This window comes from Oncorhynchus gorbuscha, linkage group LG25 (assembly GCF_021184085.1).
Source record: "Oncorhynchus gorbuscha isolate QuinsamMale2020 ecotype Even-year linkage group LG25, OgorEven_v1.0, whole genome shotgun sequence".
NCBI lineage: Eukaryota > Metazoa > Chordata > Actinopteri > Salmoniformes > Salmonidae > Oncorhynchus > Oncorhynchus gorbuscha.
In genome coordinates, this window is record NC_060197.1 from 7250441 (window position 1) to 7270445 (window position 20005).

A 20005-nucleotide genomic window follows, 5' to 3' on the forward strand; every position below is an offset into this window, starting at 1 on the left:
TTGTTAAGCAAATGTTTACTCCTCAACTTATTTAGCCTTACAAAACAAAGGGGTTGAATACTTACTTTAAAGTATAACTTAAGACATTTCTTGGGGTATCTGTACTTTACTATTTATATTTTTGACTACTTTTACTTCACTACATTCATGAAGAAAATAATGTAACTTTTTACTCCATAAATTTTCCCTAAGACCCAAATGTATGAATGCTAAACTGCTCTTAAACGCGAGTAAAACCAAATGCATGCTTTTCAACCGATCGCTGCCTGCACCCGCATGCCCGACTAGCATCACCACCCTGGATGGTTCCGACCTTGAATATGTGGACATCTATAAGTACCTAGGTGTCTGGCTAGACTGCAAACTCTCCTTCCAGACTCACATCAAACATCTCCAATCGAAAATCAAATCAAGAGTCGGCTTTCTATTCTGCAACAAAGCCTCCTTCACTCGCCGCCAAGCTTACCCTAGTAAAACTGACTATCCTACCGATCCTCGACTTTGGCGATGTCATCTACAAAATGGCTTCCAACACTCTACTCAGCAAACTGGATGCAGTCTATCACAGTGCCATCCGTTTTGTCACTAAAGCACCTTATACCACCCACCACTGCGACTTGTATGCTCTAGTCGGCTGGCCCTCACTACATATTCGTCGCCAGACCCACTGGCTCCAGGTCATCTACAAGTCCATGCTAGGTAAAGCTCCGCCTTATCTCAGTTCACTGGTCACGATGGCAACACCCATCCGTACCACGCGCTCCAGCAGGTGTATCTCACTGATCATCCCTAAAGCCAACACCTCATTTGGCCGCCTTTCATTCCAGTACTCTGCTGCCTGTGACTGGAACGAACTGCAAAAATCGCTGAAGTTGGAGACTTTTATCTCCCTCACCAACTTCAAACATCAGCTATCCGAGCAGCTAACCGATCGCTGCAGCTGTACATAGTCTATTGGTAAATAGCCCACCCATTTTCACCTACCTCATTCCCATACTGTTTTTATACTGTTTTTTATTTATTTACTTTTCTGCTCTTTTGCACACCAATATCTCTACCTGTACATGACCATCTGATCATTTTTCACTCCAGTGTTAATCTGCAAAATTGTATTATTCGCCTACCTCCTCATGCCTTTTGCACACATTGTATATAGACTGCCCATTTTTTTTCTACTGTGTTATTGACTTGTTAATTGTTTACTCCATGTGTAACTCTGTGTTGTCTGTTCACACTGCTATGCTTTATTTTGGCCCAGTCGCAGTTGCAAATGAGAACTTGTTCTCAACTAGCCTACCTGGTTAAATAAAGGTGAAATAAAAAATAAAAAATAAAATGCTTAGCAGGACAGGAAACCTGTCAAATTCAGGCACTTATCAAGATAGTCTCCCTGGTCATCCCGACTGCCTCTGATCTGGCAGACTCGCTAAACATACACAAATGCTTTATTTGTAAATTATGGTGGTGTCGGAGTGTAAAAGAAAATGATGGCGTCTACTTTTACTCAAGTAGTATTTTACTGGGTGACTTTCACTTTTTCTTGAGTAATTTTCTATTAAGGTATCTTTACTTTTACTCAAGTATGACAATTGTGTACTTTTTCCAACACTGTTTATTATATATTTTACAAATGTATCCACTGCACTCACTCGTTTTTGTAAATATATAATATATCCCCCTAACCCAATGTAGCATACAGTACCCGTCGTCACACATTTTAATGGTGGGTGAGACCGGAAGTAAACATCATGTGACGTTGAAAATCAGATGATCAAGTGTAGACATCTTTAGTCACGACTACAACGGTTAATTCATACATTCCTGGCTGCATTTCTCTGGTAATTAATTGATACATCGCACTAAAGGATTTACAATATTTTAAAGCATGTTGAATGTATTGTATTGAAATGACGGTGTTTATATTTTCAAGGAAACAAGATCCTAGACTGCTGCAACCATGGCGCTCAGCGATGCCGACGTTCAGAAGCAGGTACATTGCAATTACAGCCTTTTAACCTTCACCCGTCTATCCATCTGCTGCTCAATTTAGGCCTTTTTTCTTTCTTATCATACATTATGGCAACTGTATATTTGTAAGGAGCAGAATTGTGATTTTATCATGCCAAGGTTGTCATTGAAAAAAATCTGAAATACTACTAAAATACAATCACAATGTCTAGTATGATTTAGAAATCTAATTTCACAATACATTTACTCAGTGCGGTATTTGTGAGGGAGAGATGCAATATATGGTCACATGATGGTAAAACCCATGGTCAGCTGAGGAGACCTATGTCCAGTTGTCTTATCTCGCCAATCCTTATCATGCACTGTATATAAAGTAGAATTGATTAGGAGGCTTCATAATTACAGTTCCCTCTGTAGTTTATGGTTTAGGAACATGTTTTGTTAGATGAACATTACATGGAAATTTATGGAACAGAAACGTAAGCTATGCACCAGGTAGACACATTCCACACCACATGGTGGAACCAAAAGAGACAAGTTAATTAATGTACAGGGTAATGAAGCTTTTTAAGTCAGCCTCTTGACTCTCTTCAGCATGAAATATGACTTGGAAAGCATGTGGTGAGTCTTTTACTGTCAACTCATCTCTAATTCCCACTATTTCTTTCCCACTGTATAGATCAAACACATGATGGCCTTCATTGAGCAGGAGGCCAATGAGAAGGCAGAGGAAATTGATGCCAAGGTACAGTGCTTATTCACAAGTGACTGGCATAGTTCAGCGCGCACACACATTTTGTGTGTTTTCAACAAATAAAAACTCAAAAGATTTGCATAGGCACATTCAACTGAAATAAGAAGGCATGATCCCTCCTCTAAGACATAATGAGAATTTACTAAATTAAATCAATCATTTTAGTTGTACCTTTAACTGTTCTACTGGTTCAATACTTCTTAAAATGTATCCTCAATAGTGAGGAATGACCCTACCATCATAAAGACCGGGCCTCCTCATTGCATGCTCTGAGTGACAAGTGTGTCCCCCTGCAGGCGGAAGAGGAGTTCAACATCGAGAAGGGCCGTCTGGTGCAGACACAGAGGTTGAAGATCATGGAGTATTACGAGAAGAAAGAGAAGCAGATCGAGCAGCAGAAGAAAATGTTAGTCACTCTTTTTCTTTACAGCTCAGGCAGTGTTGCTGCTAGTCTCTCAGCTCCCTCAGAGACTTCCTCAATCTCTTCTTTCTCTAAAGTGGAATCTGTCTGACACACAACTTCCTTTAAGTATTTTATATTCTAAATTTGAAGTCACATCCAACAGCTCATTCATTATAAGAAGCACAGTATATGTGCTATGGCTTACACCTGCTTGGACTTGTGATGTGGTCCTGTGCCACAGCCTCTTGTTTACTTACCTCTCTTCCTCTACAGTCAAATGTCTAACCTGATGAACCAGGCTCGTCTGAAGGTGTTAAAGGCTCGCGACGACATGATTTCAGTAAGTTTAATTTGTCTTGGCTGGCATATTATTTTGTTCAAACACAGCCAGAGGCATGATGTTCTGCTACAGCACCACATTCTATGTAAACAATAGGCTAACCCTCTCAATGTGTGTCCTCAGGAAATGTTGAGCGAGGCGCGTCAACGGCTGGCCAACGTAGCCAAGGACCCAGCCAGGTACCCAGCACTGATGGACGGGCTGGTTCTGCAGGCGAGGCCTTTTTTGTAATAATGCAATACTTGTCACTGACACAGTTTTTGTGTTTTATTAGGATTCCCATTAGCTATTGCTAAAGCATCAGCTACTCTTCCTGGCGTCCACACAGAACATAACACATGACATAATACTGAACATGAATCGACAAGAACCGCTGAAGGAGAACTACATGCGTGGAAAATAAGACCAACAGAACTTAAAAAGGTCCTGTACTGGGACAACGCTAAGAGAAACAGAGATAACTATTACTTTAGGCCTACATTCATATGTTACATTCAGTATAGTTTATCAGTAATACAGTCCTGCATACATATCAGTATGCTGTACATAGGCCTGCATGTTATTTAGGTCAAAGGTGTTGCGCGGTGAGTTTTTGATTTGATTTAAAGCGAATGTTTTTAATGTGTCTGTTGCTCTGTTGTTTAATATTAGGGTTTCTATCAGCTTCTTGAGACCAAAGTGACCATCCGCTGTCGTAAACAGGACCTGCAGGTGCTTCAGGTCAGAATGATCCTTTTCACTCTAACAATTCAATGTTGTTCAAGTGTATTTCCTTTTATACCGGGTTTATGAATGATTCATATGTTCTATTCCTATTCAGGCGGCTATCCAGAAGACCATTCCCGTCTATAAAGCAGCAGTGAAGAACAATATTGAGGTTCGCATCGACCAGGACAACTTCCTGTCCCCAGACATGTAAGAAGACAGTCCCTTGTCCAAATGTGAACCCATTCATTTCAAATAGGTTTTTACTTTGAATTAGTATTGATTGATTAACACATCATTGAAAAAAATGTCTTCTGTGGTCTTTCTAAGGTGTCAGTCAAGGGTTCATGAGTTAATTCAAAGTTGTTTGTATGTCTCCTTCAGTTCAGGAGGTATTGAAATCTACAACGCTGATGGGAAGATCAAGGTGTCCAACACCCTAGAGAGCAGACTGGACCTCATGGCTCAGCAGGTAAGGGCACAGGGACAGTCTCACAGGAACTATAGTGGCACTATGAACAGCTAGCACATCTAGTTCATTGACATTTTTCCAATATAAACAACCAACAGTGTGAATATCCTCGCATAAAGCTATCGGCTTACCATCATTCTTTAGATTCTTTACTCTGGTTTTTCATGAGGTTCAGCTTGGCACTAATCCAGTGTCTGTCTTTCTGCTCAGATGATGCCTGAGATTCGAGTGGCTCTCTTTGGTCAGAACCAGAACCGCAAGTTTTTGGACTGAGTGTCTCCATCCATCGTCTTGAAGAAGAGTTATTTATTTTTGTCGTGTGAAAGTTACCATTCCTGTGTCTGTGAGAAGAATTCCAAAATCACAGTTAAAAATGGAAAAGACACCATTTGTTGTTGTCATGTATTGTTGTATTTCTTTGCATCTTGGGACAGTATAAAAGTTGAACTTCATTGCAGATGTGAGTAGGAGGAGCAACTTTCGCACAGTGGTAATGGATCTGCTGCACCCCCTGGGGATCTTGGTTTACACACCGCAGTCATCTTTATTATGATTGGCTGGACAGTAATAATTTCAGTCTTATTGGTTCAGGCTAATAACATCTTCCTCTCATGAAAAAATATAATAAAAAGTTCCATGGAGCATTGACTCACCCGTAGCTATTTGCTCCCATCTATCACAATTAAAATGAAGTGATGCTGGAAAAACATTGAAGACCAACTATGTCCTTATTGAATCCAATTAATTTATTGATGTAATGTCTGCTGTTGTATCATGAAACAGAAGGATGGGTCAATATTTCCATCTGAAGAGGTTATTGTGAAAATATGTTATAAAGTATAAATCGATAGTATCAGTTGCCTGCTCTTTTTTGACCTACACATTTTTCTCTTATCGTATCGTAATACAATGCATTTTTTTGTCTGACAAAGGAGTTGCTCTATAGTCTCTTGTTATTTATTAAATTGAATCATCCATGGCCCCTCCAGAGAGTCTCATGACATGTTACATTTTTGGGCTGCATTCTTCTGACTAGCAACAGCCATTAACTAAGTGGGTATAACACAATGGTATTGTGAGCCCGTCAAGTCAGACTAAATAGCATAGTACTGGGGTAGTTTATTGAGAAAGGTTTGCACACTTGAGAAGGAAAAAGTGAATAAGAAAAAGGGTAGAATTCTTTGCTTCTGTTGCTTTTCATTTGTAAGTATGCTTTATTTTATTAATGTAAACTTTGCTTGAATTCAATTGTCTGATTCAAATTGTATGATTATCTCAACATTCCTGTTCAGGGCTGTGTTTCATTGTTCTTAGAAATCCAATTTTATTTGTCACATACATGTGTATAGCAGATGTTATTGCGGGTGAAATACTTGTGTTTCCAGCTCCAACAGTGCAGTAACATCTAACAATACACACAATCTAAATTGAAGGAACGTATAAATATTTGGAGGATCAATGTCTGAGCGGCATAGATTAAGATACAGTAGAAAAGGATAGAATACCATATATACATATGAGATGAGTAATGCAAAATATGTAAACGTTATTAAAGTGACTCGTATTCCTGGTTGTAATGCTGGTGAGTTACCGCCGCTCTGACATCCAAAAGTTCTTCCCGGCTGTATGTAATAACACAAAAAAAGTCCTGGGCTAATAATGTAATAAATTATACGTAAAAAAGCAAATTACTAAGTTTCCTAAGAGCTTGAAGCATGGCAGCCCTACCCGTCGGCACCCTTTTCTCTAGTTGCATATGTTTGCAGTAATAGTACCTTGTGTTCTTAATTACAATCTCTGAAAAACTCTTTGTTCATTGTTGAATTAAAGCTAGTATTCAGTTGAATGAGTGGCCTCAAGAAGGATATCCACAGCTGGTTCTTCCAACCTCCAATGACACTGCAGAACAAGGTGGTTTTGCCCTCTAGAGGGAGGTATACCATCACCCTCCAGTTGGCAGCTGTGGTGTGCTGTGTGACGGTATGCGGCGGGACCCCTGACCCCCGTCAGAGGGAGACGATGATGCACCAGGAGGCCTCCAGACAGATAGGGGGTCGTGTGCATCTGACAGGTGCAGAACAGCGGCTCGACGCACACCTTCGCAAGCTAAAAGAACAAGAGATGGCTGCGGCCCAGTTCCCTCCTGCCTTTCACTTCTTCAAGGCACGGCCCCTCATCCATAAGAGTCCCATCTTTAGCCTGCTGCAAAGGATGCCCAAGGGTAAGACAAGTAATACAGTCCCACTGCCCTAGTGCAGCTGAGGATCACCTAGGCTCACCTTATAAATATGTTTACCATCAATTTAACTGCATTTAGTACATTCTCGATACTGGGTCACAGGGGCAGCTCTCCACATCCACAGCTCATCCCTGGTGAGTGTTGATTGGCTGGTGAAGAACATCACATACAGGCCCCATTGTTACATCTGCTTCACATGGGGCAGGTCTGTACGGTTTGTCTTCTCTAGTCGCCGGCCCTTCCCTACCTGGGACTGCCTCTACTGGCAACTGTTGAAGACCTTGAGAGCCAACATGGTGGATCCTACAGACTTTGACTACAGGTATTCCACTATATCATTAGAGCCAAGCAATTCAAATAAGGTGTCTTTGAATTAACACATGTAGCAGCAAAAAGACAACTTTCTTATTCATGGAAGGGTAGTTTATTGTCTTTTTGGATGTTTTTTCCAGCTTGATGCAGAACCTCACTCTGTTCACTGAGGATCCAGACACTACCTACCCGAGCCAGGATGCAGTGTGGGAGAGGTTTGAGATGGCATTCGTGTCCATAGCTGGGCTGGTCACCTACGCTCCTGTGTTTAAAGACTTTCTCTACAAGGGCTTAGAACAGCTGTTTCATGACAACATCATGTACCTGGAACTAAGAACTGGACTATCAAGAGTTAGTACTGTGGGCCTTAATCAAAAGTATATTGGGCAATGTAGTGAGCTGGAATTACATGTTACCTTGGCTATATTAGATACCTCGATTTTTTTTCCCCCCAAGGGTTTTTGGTGATGTGTTTTGCCTGTTTTTATTCTTCACATCCTGCAGACATATGAGCTGGATGGAAGCACCCATGATAAAGCCTGGTCCCTGAGGACTTATCAGGAAGTCACTCAACAGTTTGTGGCTGAACACCCTGGCTTTCTGGGAGCTCGACTCATCATTTCCGTCCATAGGTACAGTACAGACAAATACTATTTATAATCATTTCGGACACTCTATCTGTGCTTGATTGTGCTTGCCTGTTGCAATGGAAACAATAGAATGATTGGCACTGCCCTTGTGTGCACCTTAGGCTTCTAAGTGTGTCTGATGTTAAAGCAGCTGTAAAAGAGGCCATTCAGATGCAGAAGGATTTCCCAGAGTTTGTTGCAGGATTCGACCTGGTAAGAATTATCTTGAGGGGTAGAACCAATCATTATGCCCACTCATTACTGAAAATAAATACACAAACAATTTCATGACTTAACACATTGACATAATTATTTATTACATTACATCTATTCGACACACATTGCAAAATAAACTGTTCTTTTGTGGTTTTAGGTTGGCAGGGAGGACAGGGGAAGACCTCTCTGGTTCTTCAGGGAGGCCTTATCTCTACCTGCAGAGCTTGGAGTCACGCTGCCATACTTCTTTCATGCAGGAGAGACTGGTAAGCATAGGATGATTGATTTAAAACAATTGTGTAATTAACAAAAACAAATCCACGGTATATACATGTACACATTATTGTGATGCACTTATAGTATAATGTGTGTGTGTATGTGTGTGTATGTGTGTGTGTGTACGCATTCATACTTGCGCAGACCACGAGGGCACTGAAGTGGATGAAAACATTCTGGATGCCCTACTGTTCAACACCACACGTATTGGGCATGGGTATGCCTTGGCACACCACCCACTGGCAAAGGAGCTCTCCAGGAATAGAAACGTGGCCGTGGAAGTATGCCCCATCTCAAACCAGGTAAATGCCATATTGTCAGTACTCATCATAGTTCAACTAATTCCCATTGGTTAAATAAAAAAGCAACACTGTAGGGTATTTCAGATGGATGACAATAAAGTAAGTAGTCTTAACTGTAACTCTAGATATCTCTGTGTCAGTTGTCATTAGTCCATTGAGTTAAATGAGTGTTGACGTCCCTGAATCACTATGTGTGTCTATGACCAGGTGTTGAAGCTGGTGTCTGACCTAAGGAACCACCCTGCAGCTGTGCTGATGTCTGAGGGCCACCCCATGGTGGTCAGCTCTGATGATCCGTCCCTGTTTGGGACCACTGGGCTTTCCTATGACTTCTATGAGGTGTTTGTGGGGATCGGTGGCTTGAGGGCTAACCTGGGCACTCTCAAGGAGCTGGCCATCAACTCCATAAGGTGAGGTCAAGAGTTGTTTCGAGAATTTAAATGTAATAGTATTTCATGTACCTTTCATGTATCTTTATGGTATTACCTCTGTTTGCTCTAGATAATAAGTGTTTCATCTCTCATGACCGTTAACATAGCTAGCTAGCGTATGGGTGATTGGGTTCAGAGATGACCAACTGCTTAATTTGTAGTCATGAAAAGTATGTTTGACAAAGTTGTAGTTATATGTCCTAGTAACCACGACTCTATCATAGATATAGCTCACTGCCATCACAGTTGAAGGAGAGAGGGCTGGCCATGTGGCAGAGGACGTGGGATAAATTCATCTCTGAGAACTCATACAGTAATCCCTGAGCAGTCGAGGACGGGACTTCTTCAAAGCCACAATATCAACTCAGCTCTATATGATGTCAATGCAGACATATATTCTATGACCCTCTGGTGAAAATCTACAGTGAATCAATAACAAACCACAAATGAGTGGAAAATACAGGAATCATGTTTATTCTTTGTTTGCATTTACATTCAGGACCAAGGAGAACACAGCTCAATAGCATTTCACATGAAGCTATGTACAACCAACAGATCACGAAGATTACACAGTCATCTCACTGCTGACCACTAGCTTTTCAAAGCATGATGATAATGATGTGTTCATAACAAAGTGGGAAAGTGGTAATTACCAGTTGATAATAACTCCTATAGTCCCGCTGTATTGTCTCTGGTACAGTAGGCCTAACTGTCTCTGTGTATCAGAAGTCTTTAATCAGATTCTGTATGTTCCAGTGCTGCCCACTACACTCCTGAATGATGAGCTGGTAGTAGGTGTCCTCCCCTGGGGCAATCTCCAGACATCTCTTTGTCTGTCTGTTCTGGATGGCTTTTCCCTGTAAAATACAACAAACATTCTACTGTACAGCATCCCACAATAAAAAACACTCAAATGTAAATTACAGTTCTTTTAGCCATGGTTTTGTGCATGTTGCCTTTGAAATTCACTGTGTTTCAATATGCTTATTAGTATACATTTTCCTATTTACAGAGTGTTGTAATACCCACCTGTTGGAAGTCCCAGAGCATGTGGAATCCCTTCTGCTGGGCCACCTTGCACTCATACAGTCCTGGGGTTCGAGTGCCAGTGTCCACCAGACAGCGATTACTGTCGTACTTATGAGACCTAATGCCTCCAATGTAGATCTCCCTACTGGCTCGATAATAACAGTTCTGGACAGAGAGGATAGATATTTAGGCTTTTCTGAGTCTGTGGTATTGACAGTACTTTGCATTGTGGCATGGATTGAATCCCAAGTCTGCCATGGTATGAACCATATTATACATGTAGTTAAATTCTAAGATACTAAGCAATGATTGTACAAACCTGAGGACCATAATAATGGCATCCATATAAAATAGGTGTGTTCCCCGGAAATGGGCCTTGATCTATACAGAGATCCGTCTTCTGGTCATTGACCAGCTGTTGATTTTATGGACAGAGATTAAACAGTTATAAAAGTGCAGATTATCATCCTGGTACAGTGTATATACATACAGTATAGATAATGAATGTGTTATGTCAAGTATGAATGTATTTACAAATAAAAGGTGGGTAGTGTCTTGGTCGCGTAGTTGAAATAATAGTATATAATAGAACAGCAGAGTGGACTGTGTGTGTGTGTCTGTGTGAAGAACAATGATACATGTTTCAGCATCACTCACAGCTCCATAACCAAGCAAGTCACCCAGGGGGTCTAACATGGGATACACATTATCCAGATACCACTGGAAGGGTTTGCAGTTCAGCCTCTTTCTCAACTTCTTCCTCTCTGAAACATCCCCAATGTCTATGCCGTGATCCTGTGGTGAGAAAGAAGATTTCTAAATCAGAAACACAGGCCATGTGAGCAATCCACCTATTATCCACATACTTTTTTTTACCCTCCAGATATTTACATAGATCATACTTCAATATCCTTATTGTGGCATTGAATAATGTAAACTTGTAAACTAAGTGCTAATTCTAATTCTAGTCTTCTTTCAAGCTGCAATAACAGTGACGATTGTTATTCTATATTTTGGAACCCTTTTTCTTAGAGTGTACCTTCAGTGGGATGTTCCAGGCGATGTTGACATTCTGTTTGTAGTCATCCATCCAGACCTCAGCCACTCTCAGAGCATTCCTCTTCATTGTAATGCTCAGGTCGGGGAGATAGGGTTTATGGGCCCTCTCGATGTGGGCTATTTTAGAACAAGGTATGACCTCGACACTTCCACCACATAGCCACACCTCGACACACCAAACACCAAGAGAGAAGGAAGAGTTTATAGATATGAACTGAAGTGTCTGGATGTTGGATGTAGATTGGTTTGTTCAAAATGAATGACTCAAGAACAAAAAGTAATTCTGCAAACACAAGTCTGCTTTGATTTCAAACATTCATTTAGAAACTGTAGCAGAGGGGCTTACCCGGATACCCAGTTCAACATTTTCCCCTCCATAGATCTTCATACCACCATCCAGAGAACCAATTTCCCCAAAGAACAGGCGATCAACCACTAGTATGCCCATAATGGAGGGGCTCCTGACAAACATACAGTACAAATCATGGTCATTTCCACATTGGGAGAAGTGACATTAATTTAATGAATATATAACGCAAAATAATAATCCAGGTGTAAATATTAGGTATGATTTTCCTCCCAATGCTGTGCTTTCCTTATCATCTATTCAAACAGATTTGTGAAACTGGACTATCATCCTATGATGAAATCACAACCAACTCACTTTCCTGGCTGTGACTCGTCTTTCAAGGCATACCACTCAGGTTTGAAGGGCTCGTACATACACCACAGGGCCCAGTCAAAGGTGTCTGCAGCAGGCCCATAACGTGTGACTGTCAAGTCATCGAAATGGACTTTGTCAAACACCGGTGTCAACACCAACGTGCGGTCCTCCTTTATCCGAGCTAACAGAGGCTCCGCCCTGTTCACACAAACACAGAGTCAAAACACCATGTTGAGGGGGGATTCAAAACGTCTCACTGAGATATTTCATTTAGACTACCATTCCGCATGGACCTCTATGTGGGCATCCAAGATGGCCACCACATCTCCTTCAGCTTCCCTCCACCCTGAGAGGCGGGCCTGTGTGAGACCGAGCTGCTCTGAGTGTCTCACTCTCTTCACCAGGCCGGGACGCTCTTCATGGATGAAGCTGATGTAGGCATCCAACTTCTCCTTTAGATCCTCTGTGAAAGCAGAAGCTTGCAAATCGGTGGTACATAACAAAAGTTGAAAGCCACACCTACGTTCAATCTATATGTTACCAAATATACCTTGAAATGTTTCTAAGAGGTGAGAAGAGACCAATTAGGCAAACCATTGGAGCTGTGGTCATCCACCAGTATAATGTCTTTGAGCAGGCGTTGGGGGGTCTTGTCTATGATGCTGCGGACAGCTCTCTTGATGATTGACAGGGCCTCGTCCAAGTAGATCAACACCACGCTGATGGTGGGCAGGTCATGGGGATACTGGTGCTTAGCACACCTAACAGGCACAACAAACACATTTGGGCCACCTCATATAATTGATTCACTTCACCAAAGCTGCTGCTTCACTCTTAAAGTTAGTACATTTCAATGTCATTTGTCAAACTGCATTAAAAGTGCTGGAGATGGAATTGACCTCTGATGACCTCAGATGCAACAGACTGTGGTTAGAATTCAGAAGTTTTGAGTTAGACATAATTTGCTGTGTAGAGGTGGTGGAGGGATGAGGAAAATGATTTACTTAGGATCGCGAGTATCAGGAAGGCATTGTATCCATACATCTGAAACAGCCCCTCTGCCTCTTTCTGCTCCTCCTCTGAGAGCTCATCACCCCAGCTTGTAAACAGAGCTGAGTTGGGGTACAACTTCTTCACCACCTTCCTCTCCTTCTTGACCTCAGGAGCCTTCACAGCCTGCCCCTCTTTCAGACTGATCCCATTGTTGATTGACTTCACTGTGGACAAACATGGCAGCTGCTCATCAAACATAAATTAATTGGTTATTACTGAATAATTCATATTGTTTAAGGCTGCCAAATCAATTAAATATAGGTGACTAGTTGAGCCACATGAGTCACTCCTTTTGATACTGTACAAACAAAGCATGAACTTATTTGCACTGTTTGCATTAGCTTTTTCAAAGTTGATTAATAAGACTTGATCTGCCTTGGAGGATTACCTTGACATAACTGTAAAAGTAAACATTGCGGAAAACTTTGGCACACAGACGTCGATAGAAAAATGTAACAAATGTTGTGCAACAATCAACAGTATACAGGATTAAAGAACATTCTAAAATGATTATGGGCCATATTTGTTTGATTTGATCTAACCCTTTATCTGTTTATTAAACTCTTTATTTAATTGAGAACAGATTCCCTTCTATAATCATCACTGTCAAGTGTGAAATAACTTTTTCTTGGATCAACTCTACATGTTGGTTTAGTCTAGATTCTAATGTGTTCTCAAATCCTCCCCTCTAAATCTGCCCTACTATCTAGAACAGTGGCAGACTGCAGTCCAGGTACAGTACGTGGACAGAGCTACTGCCAATTCCCTTCCAGGTAAGTCACAGTTAAATGAAGGATACTGAGACTCACCCAGCTTCTCGATGTGAGCCTCCATCTTCTCCAGCCTCTTGAGAATGTCCTGGTCCCTGGCCGATTCATTCTGATGGGCCCCCTGCAGTCTCTCCCCATGAGAATGAACCTCCCACTTAATGGATGTGATGTAGAGTATTCCAGCAGCCATGGCCAACAACGGGGCCAGCCCTCGAACCCAGCCTAGCCTCATCATCCCTCTGCGTGTGAGTGCTCAGCCTGGGGATACAGACAGGATAGCCTTCCTCTCTCACTCTCTCACTGAGATCCAGGCTCGCCTGAAAGGAGGGAGGGGTGATGTAAGACATTTTCAAGTGAACAAAAGAGAAGAGCAGTTGCAGATAGTCAATCAAAAATATATTTTGTTTATTACAATTTGCAACAGGGAGAAACATCCAGGGTAGAAGCACAGAAAATGTCTAACTGGCCTTCTCTGAGAACACCCTTATATCCTAATCAGCGTACAAATGTTCTGTAAACACCAGCCCGATAGGCTTGTAGGAAGTCAAATCAGAAGGCAGTGACTTTGTCAGCAGCTACAGAATCACATTGTTTCACACAATATAGTAATAATCAGTGTATCCTCTGTCCTTGTACCTCCAGTCTGGCGTCAACCTTATCAGCAGTTATGAGTTTAATCCATAACATACAGCCTCTAGTCTAGTGACCATCAACCCAAGTGTTACAAACAGAACACTGGAAATCACATGTATATCACAAACTCCAAATATACTAACATTTTTGTTGAGCCCTCTAATTTAAATATGAACCTTTGTCATCTTAAATATTCCCACTACAAGTGAGGTGCATCATACCTGGCTGGCACTCAGTGGGTGTGAGTTTCTCGTCACTCTCCCCCCCTACATCAGTGGACCTCTCCTTGCTGTCAATCACTCACTGTCCCTGGTCCTGGAGTTTTGGTCAATATGATAATTGGCAAAATTATGTGTAAATGTGTAAAACACAGGGCTTTTCAGAGGAAACATGCACTGAAGCAAACAGTGCTTTATATTTGTCTTAGGCCCATGAACGTGTTCCTTGTAACTTCATAGCCTTTAGTTCTGAAAAATATATCAACAATGATAAACTAGGTTATAATGAGATACATCAAACATACATACTTGTGCAGACCAGGTGGGCATTGAAGCGGATGAAAGAGAAGGGAAAGGGGGCCTGGAGGTTTGCGCCATCTCAAACTAGGTAAATGCCACGTTGTCTGTCAGCACCTGTAATAATATAACTAATTCCCATTGATTCAATAAAAATCAGCACTGTTGTCACGCCTTGGTCATTGTATCTTGTGTTTTTGTTATATGTTTGGGTAGGCCAGGGTGTGACATGGGTTTATATGTTGTATTTCGTATTGGTGTTTGTATTAATTGGGATTGTGTATGATTAGGGGTGTGTTTAGTTAGGCTTGGCTGCCTGAGGCGATTCCCAATTGGAGTCAGGTGTTTCTCGTTGTCTCGGATTGGGAACCGTATTTAGGTAGCCTGAGTGTTGTATTTTGTGGGTGATTGTACCTGTCTCTGTGTTAGTCACCAGATAGGCTGTAATTAGTTCACGTTCCGTTTGTTGTTTTCTTCTTCAGTTATTTCATGTACCGCATTTATCTTCATTAAAGTCATGAGTAACCTACACGCTGCATTTCGGTCTGACTCTCTTCATTCAACAGATGAACTTCGAACTTCGTTACAGAATCATCCACCATTCACAGACCGAGCAGCGTGTGAACTGGCAGGATCTGAAGGAGGACGTTATGGACAGCAGAAGCATGGAGTATACTACGTGGGAAGAAATCGACAGGTGGGCGGCCGACCCAGAGCGAGTGCAGGAGCCCACCTGGGATTCCCTACAGCAGGGGTCCCCAAACTTTTTCCTGTGAGGGCCACATAACTTTTCCCTTCTCTGATGGGGGGCCGGTGTCAGTTTGTAACAGAAAAAGTGTGACGATCGTAGGGGAGCTTAAAAAATTTATTGTTTTCCAGAAAGCCACACATAACCAAATAACCCTTTCCAGGTTCTTTACAGAAAAAAAGTCAGGAAACAAATAATAACACTATTAATGAAATAAATAATAACTAAATAACCCTCTCTGAGTTCTTCACAGAAAAAAACATGAAATAAATAATAACTAAATAACTCTCTCTGGGTTCTTCATAGAAAAAAAAGCCATGGAACATTAACTTTCTGTCGTGCCATGCACAATCTTAACAGATAAAAGTTCAGCTCAGTTGTCAGAGCAGAATCTCTCTGACACATATGAGCAGTCTCTTAAAGTTCTTGTGTTCCTTCCTTATAATCCTTTTGTAGGTTCCAGTAGGCTTGTAGACACCGCTGTTTGCAGCTCTCTCTCATCAACTTCCCTGTGAAAACCACAAAAGAAGCAGGTTGAGAAACTGAACTAAGTGATACAGCACCTACACAGCACAATACATTTCACTACCAGTATGGTTGTAAAGATGGATTTTATCCCAGTAGATTTTATTATGATTATATTTGTTTATGCTCAGAATGACTCATTCAAGTCAGAAAAGTGAGCTTACCTATGTATGTTCATCAGTGTGAACTGTGGGCCTGCATCTGGCTGGTGAGAAGTTGAATATCAGGTTCCATTCTAGTTACAGCCAGTCTCAAGCACTGATGCAAATGTTCATCTGTCAATCTTGATCTCATCGGGGTTTTCAGCAGTTTCATGCCTTTTCTCGCAGATATACGTGCTGCCAAAAACTGTGGACATTTTCATTGCGTGTTTTTTGATGTTTGGATATGTGTCGTTTGGGAGGGCGGCATAGAAGTCAATGAGACTGTTGGGCTTGAATGCGTCTTTCAGAACATCACAGTTCTGTAACAGCCAACTCAAACTGATATGAAGGCTGGGCTTCATCAATGTCGGCAACAAAGGGGTTCTGAAAAAGACAGATTTCTTTCACTGAATCGCACACCGAACTCCGCCTTCAGCATTTCCAGTGCTTCCACGCACTTTTCAGCTGGGAACGGGACCGCTGGGTTCTCAGTCGACAGGTTTTGGGTAGCAGGAATATGGATGAAGTTGCGCTTTTTCACTTGTTCCAAAAGCAGCGCTAATTTCACCTCAAATGCTTTTATGTGTGAATACATGTCGCAAATGAGTTTCCCCTCGCCTTGTAGCTGCAAGTTAAGGCTGTTAAGTATTTCTGTCACGTCTGTTAAAAATGCGAGGTGCCATTTCCATTCTGGGTCGATCAGCTCTGGGACCGTTTTGTCTTTTAAATGAAGAAATGCGTTAATTTCGGGTAGCAGCTCGTAAAAACGCCTCAAAACTCTGCCCCGGCTCAGCCATCGGACCTCTGTGTAGTACAGCACATCTCCGTGCTTAGACTCCAGTTCAGACAGGAATTCTTGGAACTGCCTGTGTTTAAGTCCCTTTGCTCTGATGAAGTTTATGCACGACACCACAACCTTCATTACAGAATCCCACGTCAACACTTTGCAGCACAGTGCTTGCTGGTGAATTAGGCAGTGGACTCGTAGCGGGGCGGTGAGACCCCTTTTTTCCAACTCCCGGTTCATGCGTCCTATTAGACCGCGAGTTTCGCCCACCATGCTAGGAGCCCCGTCAGTCGTGATGCTAGCTAGCTTTGACCAGTCCAGGTCCAACTTCTCCATGGTTTGGCACACTTTGTCAAAAATATCCTCTCCCGTTGTAGTCCCTTTGAGACTTTGGAGGGCTGCCAGCTCCTCGCATATCTCAAAGTTTGCGCTAACTCCACGAATAAAAATGAGCAGTTGCGCTGTGTCTTGCATGTCCGTGCTCTCATCAAGTGCTAATGAAAAAAAGTCAAATTCTTTCGTCTTCTGCTGCAGCTGGGCATATACATTACTCCCGATTTCTTCAACGCGTCTGGTGATTGTACTCGCCGACAGACTTACGGCATTAAATGCATCTTTCTTCTCAGGACACACCTCCTCCGCGACAGCATCCATACATTTCTTAGGATGCCTGGTTCAGCTGAGCTTGGCGTACAAATGTATTCTGCTGAGATAGTAGTCCACTTTTTAGCTTTGAGAGTTTGTCTGCTCGTATTTGGCCTTGCAAGCTATCGTACTTGTCTTTGTGACGGGATTCATAGTGTCGGCGAAGATTGTATTCTTTGAATACCGCCACCGTCTCTTGACAGATGAGACAAACAGCCTTTTCTTTGCATTGAACAAAAAAATAATTGTTTGTCCACTGCAGGTTAAATACCCTGCATTCTGAATCAAATTTTCTCTTACCTAACCTTTTCCACCATTATTCCGTTCTCTCTTTGACAGGGCCGGGCCTAGGATTTTTTTTCTGGAGGCCAAATAGGAAAAAAATTCGATAGCGTCTCTGGTATTGTTCAGAGGGCCGGGCCAAATGTGCTGACGGGCCGTATCCGGCCCGCGGGCCGTAGTTTGGTGACCACTGCCCTACAGCAATGCGAGGAGGGCTATAGACGTATGGATTCGAGAAGGAAAGCACGGCTATACAGAGCGAAAAACGGAAAGTAACGGGGGAAAGTGCAGAGAGAGAGTGGCTGAGTCAGGAGTCAGACCTGAGCCTACTCTCCCTGTTAATCGTGAAGAACAGTTGCAGTGGGAGAGACTGCACCATTTGGAGATTTGGACATGGGAGGAGGAATTAGACGGTAAAGGACCCTGGGCGCAGCCGGGAGAATATCGCAGTCCCAAGGAGGAAATAGAAGCAGCTAAAGCGGAGAGGCGCAAGTATGAGGAGGCAGCACAGGGACGCGGTTGGAAACCGGAAAGTCACCCCAAAAAATGTATTGGGGGGAGGCTTAGGGAGAGTATGGCTGAGTCAGGAGATAGACCTGAGCCAACTCTCCTTGTTCATCGTGAGGAGCCAAGGAGGAGACCAGAACCAGAGCCAGTGTTAGAGGTGAGCGAAGCAGAGACTGTGAAGGAGTTAATGGGGAAAGTGGAGTGGAGAGTAATGAGGGAGTTGCTAGCTTGGTGCTATAGATATAATATTCATCCGACGGATCATGTCGGGGTTTTAATAGCACCTGAGTTAGCGCTCTATACTCAACCTGAGGTGCGTGTTAGTCAGCTGGTGAAGTTGGTGCCAGCCTCACGCATCAGGCCTCCTGTGCACATCCCTAGCCTTGCACGTCCTGTGCCTACACTGCTCTCAAGATCTCCAGTACGCCTTCACAGTCTAGCCCATCCTGTGCCACCTCCACACATCAGTCCTCCGGTAGCAGCTCCCCGCACCAGGCTTCCTGTGCGTGTCCTCGCGCCAGTACCACCAGTTCCAGCACTACGCACCAGGCCTCCAGTGCGCCTCGCCTGTTCAGTGCAGCCAGCGCTTTTCTCTCCTCCTGCGCTGCCGGAGTCTCCCGCCTGTTTAGCGCAGCCAGAGCTTTTCTCCTCTCCTGCGCTGTTGGAGTCTCCCGCCTGTTTAGCACAGCCAGAGCCTTTCTCCTCTCCTGTGCTGCCGGAGTCTCCAGTCTGCCCAGCGCCGCCAGTGCTCCCAGTCTGCCCAGCGCCGCCAGTGCTCCCAGTCTGCCCAGCGCCGCCAGTGCTCCCAGCGCGGCCAGTGCTCCCAGTCTGCCCAGCGCGGCCAGTGCTCCCAGTCTGCCCAGCTCGGCCAGTGCTCCCAGTCTGCCCAGCTCGGCCAGTGCTCCCAGTCTGCCCAGCTCGGCCAGTGCTCCCAGTCTGCCCAGCGCCGCCAGTCTGCCCAGCACCGCCAGTCTGCCAGGATCCGCCAGAAGTGCCAGTCTGCCAGGATCCGCCAGAAGTGCCAGTCTGCCAAGATCTTCTAGATCGGCCAGACAACCTGAATCATCCAGTTCCACCAGCCAGCCAGGATTTACCGGAGCCTACTACCTGCCTGAGCTTCCTCTCAGTACTGAGCTTCCTCTCAGTACTAGGCTTCCTCTCTGTACTGGGCTGCCTCTCAGTACCGGGCTTCCCCTCAGTACCGGGCTGCTTCGGTCCCGAGCTGCCCCTCTGTCCTGAGTTGCCCCTCTGTCCCGAGCTGCCCTTCTGTCCCGAGCTGCCCCTCTGTCCCGAGCTGCCCCTCTGTCCCGAGCTGCCCCTCGGTCCCGAGCTGCCCCTCGGTCCCGAGCTGCCCCTCGGTCCCGAGCTGCCCCTCGGTCCCGAGTTGCCCCTCAGTTATGTGGGGATCAGGGTGAGGACTATTAGGCCATGGTCGGCGGAGAAAGTGGATTATCCCAGGACGCGAAGGAGAGGAAATAGGACATTAATGGAGTGGGGTCCACGTCCCGAGCCAGAACCGCCACCATGGACAGACGCCCACCCGGACCCTCCCTATGCTCTTGAGGTGCGTCCCGGAGTCCGCACCTTAGGGGGGGGGG

At 43.7% G+C, this 20005-nt stretch overlaps 2 protein-coding genes and 1 pseudogene across 2 annotated transcripts; 2 read left to right on the plus strand and 1 right to left on the minus strand.

Moving 5' to 3' along the window:
- The first annotated feature begins 1717 nt into the window (after nucleotides 1–1717).
- Nucleotides 1718–5495, plus strand: LOC124014387 (V-type proton ATPase subunit E 1-like). Its single transcript, XM_046329295.1, has 10 exons — nucleotides 1718–1838; nucleotides 1931–1990; nucleotides 2648–2713; nucleotides 3019–3128; nucleotides 3399–3465; nucleotides 3589–3678; nucleotides 4117–4185; nucleotides 4286–4380; nucleotides 4555–4642; nucleotides 4853–5495. Exons 2-10 carry the CDS (start codon nucleotides 1958–1960, stop codon nucleotides 4913–4915), a joined length of 681 nt encoding a protein of 226 aa, XP_046185251.1. The 5' UTR covers nucleotides 1718–1838; nucleotides 1931–1957; the 3' UTR covers nucleotides 4916–5495.
- Nucleotides 5496–5716: 221 nt separating this feature from the next.
- On the plus strand, nucleotides 5717–10631 carry ada2b (adenosine deaminase 2b). Its single transcript, XM_046329294.1, has 10 exons — nucleotides 5717–5845; nucleotides 6473–6863; nucleotides 6984–7203; nucleotides 7334–7544; nucleotides 7698–7825; nucleotides 7945–8035; nucleotides 8196–8304; nucleotides 8459–8616; nucleotides 8824–9026; nucleotides 9272–10631. The coding sequence occupies exons 2-10, from the start codon at nucleotides 6488–6490 to the stop codon at nucleotides 9369–9371; spliced, it is 1596 nt and encodes a 531-aa protein (XP_046185250.1). The 5' UTR covers nucleotides 5717–5845; nucleotides 6473–6487; the 3' UTR covers nucleotides 9372–10631.
- Nucleotides 9770–13812, minus strand: LOC124013562 (annotated as a pseudogene).
- Nucleotides 13813–20005: the final 6193 nt, after the last annotated feature.

Bases quoted from the DNA above. Each gene is read 5' to 3' on its own strand.
- LOC124014387 (XM_046329295.1), top strand. From the start codon at position 1,958: ATGGCGCTCAGCGATGCCGACGTTCAGAAGCAG. The intron at 2,714-3,018 runs GTACAGTGCTTA...GTCCCCCTGCAG, and splicing joins CAGAGGAAATTGATGCCAAG to GCGGAAGAGGAGTTCAACAT. The intron at 4,186-4,285 runs GTCAGAATGATC...ATTCCTATTCAG, and splicing joins AGGACCTGCAGGTGCTTCAG to GCGGCTATCCAGAAGACCAT.
- ada2b (XM_046329294.1), top strand. From the start codon at position 6,488: ATGAGTGGCCTCAAGAAGGATATCCACAGCTGGTTCTTCCAACCTCCA. The intron at 6,864-6,983 runs GTAAGACAAGTA...ACTGGGTCACAG, and splicing joins GCTGCAAAGGATGCCCAAGG to GGGCAGCTCTCCACATCCAC. The intron at 8,617-8,823 runs GTAAATGCCATA...GTCTATGACCAG, and splicing joins TATGCCCCATCTCAAACCAG to GTGTTGAAGCTGGTGTCTGA.